Source organism: Lutra lutra, chromosome 6 (genome assembly GCF_902655055.1).
Source record: "Lutra lutra chromosome 6, mLutLut1.2, whole genome shotgun sequence".
Taxonomy (NCBI): Eukaryota; Metazoa; Chordata; class Mammalia; order Carnivora; family Mustelidae; genus Lutra; species Lutra lutra.
This window is the reverse complement of record NC_062283.1, coordinates 1922792-1930187: the sequence shown is the minus strand read 5'-3', so window position 1 is coordinate 1930187 and position 7396 is coordinate 1922792. Positions and strand designations below refer to the sequence as shown.

At 44.9% G+C, this 7396-nt stretch overlaps 1 protein-coding gene across 1 annotated transcript; it reads left to right on the top strand.

Annotated features, from left to right (window-relative positions):
• The first annotated feature begins 259 nt into the window (after positions 1-259).
• LOC125102001 (putative olfactory receptor 2W6) lies at positions 260-1433 on the top strand. The gene has a single exon (XM_047732690.1). It carries the CDS (start codon positions 260-262, stop codon positions 1196-1198), a length of 939 nt encoding a protein of 312 aa, XP_047588646.1. The 3' UTR covers positions 1199-1433.
• The last annotated feature ends 5963 nt before the right edge of the window (positions 1434-7396 follow it).

Below are 7396 nucleotides of genomic sequence, written 5' to 3'. Positions count from 1 at the left end.
TGAGAGAGAGTGTGCGAGTGTGAGCAGTTGTGAGGGTGTCGGGGGTAGAGTGAGGGAGGGGCAGAGGGAGAAAAAGAACTTTGAGCAGCTCTACACCCAGGGAGAAGCCCGAGAAGGGGCTCCATCTCACAACCCTGAGATCATGACCCAAGCCAAAACCAAGAGTTGGACACTTAACTGACTGAGCCGCCCAGGTGCCTTTCTACCCTCTTCAAAGATGCTCATCTTTCTCCTAACAGGTGATACGTGGCCAGAGGTGATGGAGAAAGACAACACCAGCTCTTTCGAAGGCTTCATCCTGGTGGGCTTCTCCGACCGCCCCCACCTAGAGCTGATCCTCTTTGTGGTCATCCTCACTTTTTACCTGCTGACTCTTCTTGGCAACATGACCATCATCTTGCTTTCCGCTCTGGATTCCCGGCTGCACACACCAATGTATTTCTTTTTGGCCAACCTCTCATTTCTGGACATGTGTTTCACCACGGGCTCCATCCCTCAGATGCTCTACAACCTTTGGGGCTCAGACAAGACCATCAGCTATGTGGGCTGCGCCATCCAGCTCTACTTCGTCCTGGCGCTAGGAGGGGTGGAGTGCGTCCTCCTGGCCGTGATGGCCTACGACCGCTACGCTGCGGTCTGTAGACCCCTGCACTACACCGTCATCATGCACTCTCGACTCTGTGGGCAGCTGGCTTCAGTGGCATGGCTCAGTGGCTTTGGCAATTCCCTCATAATGGCACCCCAGACGTTGATGCTATCCCGCTGTGGGCACAGGCGGGTGGACCACTTTCTCTGTGAGATGCCAGCACTAATCAGCATGGCCTGCGTAGACACCATGAGCCTTGAGGCGCTGGCGTTCGCCTTGGCAATCTTCATCATCCTGGCACCACTCATCCTCATTCTCGTCTCTTATGGCTATATAGCGCGAGCGGTGTTTCGGATCAAGTCAGCCACTGGGCGAAAGAAAGCCTTCAACACCTGCAGCTCCCACCTAATCGTCGTCTCTCTCTTCTACGGCACCATCATATACATGTACCTCCAGCCAGCAAACACTTATTCCCAGGACCGGGGCAAGTTCCTCACTCTCTTCTACACGATCGTCACTCCCAGTGTTAACCCCCTGATCTACACACTGAGAAACAAGGATGTTAAAGAAGCCATGAAGAAGGTGCTGGGGAAGGCGGGTGCAGAAGGATAGCAAAAGTTTGCGGATTGTCTTTTGACCTGTCTTCTGTCTACATTGTTAGGCGTAGCAAATGGAGGACTCTCTGACATCACAGACAGAAGAGGCGCTCAACGAGACGGGGAGCTCAGTGTTTAGAGAGGCTGAGAAGATGCGACATTCCTGAGTCTGCCTGTAAGCCAGGCACCAATCACTAGGAGGGCTGCATTTCGGGACCAAACAATGACGCACGCTTACAAAATACCAGCCATGAAAGTAGACACCAGGCATTCTGGTATTCACGCCAGCCTCTATCACAATGATTTATACTCAGTAAGTCCTCAACATATATGAAAGAATACACTTAGAAGTGGAAAAAAAAAAAGTATTTTTTTTTCCCTAGGAAGTTCACATGTACTTTTATAGTGCCAAATTTCTGGATGAGAGGGAAAACAAATCATTCCATTATCTAGCTCTTAGTATCTCCAACACCTCCATGTAGGTCCATAGTGTGGCTCTTGCATATTTTTAATCATGGCTATAATGAGTTTAGAGACATTTATGTTTGGCCTTTTGAGGCAAAAGTGAATGAAGACCGTTATGTAGTCAGACCGCGAGGCATTTGCTTTATATGGAAGACAGTTTCTTGCTCATATTCAGTACTTGTTAATACTTTATATGTGACCCAAAGAAGGCTAAAAGGTCTTTTATTTTGTTTTGTTTTCTTTTTCTAATTGTAGTAAAATATACACACTATCAAATTTACCATTTTGACCTTTCTCCGGCTCTCGTCAGTGGCATTAAGTATGTTCAAATTGCCGCAGGACCATCAGCATCATCTATCTTCAGAACTTTTATGTCTTCCCAAACGGAAACTCTGTGTCCATTAGCAATAACTCCTCATTCTCCCCTCTCCCCAGCCTCTGGAAACACCACCCGACTTTTAGTCTCCATGACTCTGACAAAGATCTTCCTGCTTAAAATGTTTGAAGTTTATTAACCTCCACTTCCCCCCTCTGTCACTAGGATAACCTTGAACAGAGGCAGAGAGCAGTGACACCAGTTCTGGGGAACTGTTGGAACGTTTATGATTGGGTGTTCTTTGCATGTTGATTTCTTCATGTTTATACTCATGACTGTAGTCCTTTGCCAGTCATAATGGAAGTTGACTGGAACAGTCTGTATTAGATGAATGAATCCTAAAGGTAGGCAGGTATCTTCAGACCTGAAATATTACCAGTTGAATAAATCCCATCTCATAACGTGGGAAAATATATGTTATGTTAAAGTTTCTGCAAGTAAATAAGGAGTTTTAAATGTGGGGGTATTGCCAGCGGTATCATTAGGGACTGGATGAAAGATGGGTTTAGCAACTTCTTTTTTAAGAAAGTTCAGATTACTCTAGAGGCTCCAGAAAAAAATACCAAATACCTAAATAAATTGTTCTCAAAAAATCATTTTCAGACACAATGTGCATATTTCCTTATTTGTAACCAATAATTCTTGTACTTTGTCCAGATAGATTACATTTTATTTTAGATTAGTTAGGGCTTGTTAGAAAGGGTTTGGGGCTTAGTTTTGACTATGGACAATATTCCATTATTCCCATAAGAAGGTAGAATGATTAGAATATAGTTGATTTTTCCTACTTTATAAATTAAGTAAAAAGTGATATGTAGCCATGATGATGTTTATGAAGGCCATTATTAATGCAGAAGTAGTATAGAATTTGGAGACCCATGACCTGGCATTTTCCATTTCTTACAATGAAAAACAACTTATGTGTCCTCCTGGTACAAAAATATGCTATGCACTTATAAGTAAATAAAAATCCTTTAGAGTCAATCTCCAGAATCATAAATGATTATTGTAATTTTATATAATTTCTATGCTGTTTAGCTATGCATTATTTTAGGAGCAACAACATCTTGAAGTGGGGGCAGGAGATCAAGAGAGTATAAATCTCTATAGAAACAGCACTTTTGGTAGCATGCTATGGAATTTCCAGCCAATTCTCTCAGCCACGGAGCTTAATCTTTCTCCAAAGAAACAAATATTACACATATGTCCATATGTGTATGTTTGCGTTTAAACCCACTGTGATTTAAATTAAGGGTTATGAGATGATAGTTCAATAAATGCTTATCAATCAGATTATCAGATCATTTTCCATCCTGTCTTGATGGGTGGTACAGGGACCTTGAAGACAGCCTTAACCTATTTTATATTTTGTCCATGTTCACATTTTTCCTTCTCATTCACCTCTTCAGCAAATACATATCGTGCCAGGCACTGGTCTGGGTACTGGAACAAAGCACCCAACGGATTCCCATGGCACTGAGCTTGTCATGGACAAATGTTGGAAACCTCATCACAATAGGAACATTTGTAAGTTTTAGGAAGATAAACATAACAGGGACAGAAGCCGGGAAACAGGGCAGAGCTGCAGTTTTAAGTGGGGAGGGTCAAGGAAGAGCTTGGAATCTACGTTTAAGCAAAGGTGCGGTGGCAATGGGAAGCAGCTATGCGGCTCCCTGGGGAAAAGGACATCGGGCAGAGCAAGCAGCAGGCACACCATTTAGATCAGGAAGGTGAGGAGGAAGCAGAGAAAGGGATGAGCAAAGAGTGGGAGGGACCTCAAGAGCACGCACGACCCTGGAAGGAAAGAACAGGAAGTGTTTCCAGAGGGATGACTGGTCAACCATCCAACATGCGGCAAATGGCCACCTGAGATTGAAGAGGAAAGTTACCCAGAGCAGGCCCAGCCCAGGAGGCCCCGGAAGATGGAAGGTTACCAACAAGAAGCTAGAGATAACCAGAAGCCCCACTGGGACCAAGAGATAACCAGCTATTTCTGCTTCTGTAAACAGACTTCCCTCCACAGGCTCCTGCACTACTGTTCCCGCCTAAAGCAGCCTCCCTCCGCTCTCTCAGTTTAAACCTACCTACCAGCAGTCAGCATGGCCCTGGGAACCCCCTTACGCAGGGTCCAGAACTTCGAGCATGAGCTCATCTGGGTCCACCGGCATAAAATAAATCCGAGTTATGCTTCTCCGAGTGTCACTCGGTCTCTCGCAGGTCTGATTTTTATTTTTTCCACAACAAGATCAGGAATGAAAACTGACCAACAGATTTAGTGGTGCGGGTCTCCCAGACAAACCCGCAAAGAGCTATTTCCATGGAGAGATAGGGGATGGCGGGTGGGGGTCGGGGCGGGTACTGGTTGGAGCGCACCCAGGAGACAGTGAAAATGTGAAATGCAGGTGGTGAGAGCCCAGTCAAATCCTCCGAGAAGTCTAATGATGGAGAGAAACAGAGACAGGGTGTTAGCAGTAGGGACGGAAGATTTATCAGATTACCAGAATCATTTTTGAAACGAGAGGAATTTTGACAAGTTTAGAAACCAGGGAAGGGAATGATCCAGCAGTAAAATGAAGATTCAGGAAAGAGAAAATTGCAACAGTGATGACCTTGAGTAGGTGGAAAGGAACAGGAACCGGTTCATGAGTGGACAGTTTGGCTTGAACTGGGAGCAAGAGTTCACCGCAGCAAGAGGGACGGCAAAGTGCGTGAGCGCAGGTGCTCACCGTCGGGGAGCTTTGAGCAGGGGCCGGTGCGAATTCTCTTCTGACCCCTATTCTTCTCAGTCCCAGATAGGAGGAAGGCACTGCAGCCTCACTGTTAACACTGCAAGTCTGTTAAACCAATAGAATAAACTAAGTACCGCTTAAGTGCCTGAAAGGAATAGATTAGAAGACTTCGTGCAATTTAATCTTTCTCTCTTTGATGTAAGATAACTGTTCACTGCCTGTCTTAGCGTTTGTCATTTTAGCAAGGAACATTCCTTCCTGCTTTTCCTAACTCGCTCTTGCTATCATTTTTCTCCTGTATATTAAATAATATGGAATATGTGAAAATACATAGCAAGAATCAACACCGATTTTCCTCTCTCTGTAAAAACTGTATGGGTGTGTTTTCTATTTCAGACCAAAAGCCCCTGACATATGTGTGGAACGACCGTAAGCCAGGGAACACCAAAGGGAGTCTTTGATGGCTTTTCTCCTCCCTTGCTGGTCACGCAGGCATTCTCTTGCTACCAATGCACGACAGAGTCCTTCTGGGGCTTCACTGAGTCTAGGTGTGAATCATCGATCTCATTCTTGCCCATAAACGATGCTGACAAGCTGGTCCAAACCTTCCGGAAACTCCTCAGACCAATTGTTACATAACGACATTCTTAATCGGCACATTTCCTGCCTTGATCAGGGTGTGCCATGCAGTGTATCTCTTCTTTCAGTAAAACAGTTCAAGCCAATTCCAGATACACTGGAACTAACTCTCAAAACATGCCCCCAATCCCTTCTTATTCGGCTGTAGCCTCCTGCAGGAGTGGAGTACAGATTCAAGGCTCAAGAGATCGTAGAGGCTTCATGCTGGTCATCAGAATCAGGGGGTGTGCAATTCCTAGGAGAAACATGAACAAAACCCTTGTTCACATGACATACGCTTCCAAAACTCCTTCTAGTTATCTCGTCTCCCATCAGCATAATAGTCTACCTCCCATAAAAAGCAGTCAGGACTGGTAATTTCTGGTGTCCTGGAGGGCTTGTGCTAGGTCCTGGCCCTTGGCTATGGTATCATAGGCACCTGTAGCGTATGGACGCTCAGATGGCCCCCGTCTGGAACAAGGCAAAGACACACTCTCAAATGTGCTGTTTGATGGTGTTCCAACTTCCCTCAAATCTGATATACATACGTCAAAGATAAAGTTAACTTTGAGGTGATGTGGATTCCACAGAGAGAAGGGCGGGCGTTTAAGATCGTGAACTTCTTGAATGAATGGAATCTCATCTCCTTCTTGGACTTACTGTCTCTATATTGTGGTTTCTTCACTTGTAAAGTGTGGATAATGATATCGCCATGCTCAAAGGACTACTTCAATTTTAAACGAACTAATACGTGAAAGCATCTAGAACAGTTCCTGGTATGTAGGAAGCATTAAGGGTTTGTTGTGTTGTTGTAACGTATAAACTATACTAAAGAAAGACCATTCCTGCTTCCACCTTTTGGAATAGAATACTATTTCTAAGGCCATTAAACTCTGTAAGGTTCTCAATCTCACACCACCTTCTAATTTGTCTCTGCATTTGTATGATAGCCTCTATTCTTGAATCCCTATTTTTTGGAGGTCTCGCCAGAGCCTGCCCTTAACCCTACAGACTTCTATCCTGGGATAAGATGCCAGGATTACATGTCTCAACCCTTCCACAGCCACACGACCACCAACTCCAAGGGCAGTAACTAGGTTTTGCCTGAGTCGTAACATTCGCTCACGGGAACCCATCTGATGCAAGGATATTCTGAGTTTATTCTGAGCCTTTTACATGCTGAACCTAAGGCTATCCCAAGATCTTTGCATCTTAAAAAAAGAAACTATAGGGGAGCCTGAGTGGCTCAGTGGGTTAAGCATCAGCCTTTGGTTCAGGTCATGATCCCAGGCTCCTAGGATCAAGTCCCATGTCAGACTCCTTGCTCAGCGGGGAGCCTGCCTCTCCCTTAAAGAAAAAGAAATAGAAAGAATAAACTAAGAAAGAGGTTTGGATATCCTACTTTGATTTGTACTATTAACTAGTCCCTGCCATCCATGGGTATGCTCTTAGCCACCATTAATTCAAGCACAGGCCCACGCACGCTGCAGCAGTAACCCACGACCCTCCCTGTGTTTCTCAGATGTTGTCCTTCGGATTCCATATCCATCTGGCAACGAGCTTTGGGTTTATTATCTCTAAGTTTGAAATTGCTCTGACCCTGCAGCCTTGAGATGCTTCCTTAGACTCTGGGGTATTAATACTTGGTGCTCTGTGATGCTCTGTTGCAGGTTTGCCACGTCAGGGCTCAGTTCCCCTGAACACAGCCCCTTCTTGCTGGGATCTCACACTGAGGGATCCAGCCCACGCTGGCTGTCGCTAGAACGTCCCTGCGCCCATGTCTGCTCTGTTCTCATACCAAGCAACCGGTTAGACGGTCAGAAATTAATACAGTAAATTACAGCATTCCAGGAGCTTTTTCCTTAGGGACCAAAAAAAAAAAAAAAAGAGAGAGAGAGAGAGAGAGAACTACACCCATAAGCAACCCTCATGGAAATAAAGGTAAGATAAGGTGGAGAGGGACACTAGCCAAGAAGAGAAATTAAATTTAAATGAATCAGAGGGCATACTTCATAGTTTATCTCTT

Excerpts from the sequence above, each read along its gene's own strand:
- LOC125102001 (XM_047732690.1), top strand. The coding sequence starts at position 260 with ATGGAGAAAGACAACACCAGCTCTTTCGAAGGCTTCATCCTGGTGGGC.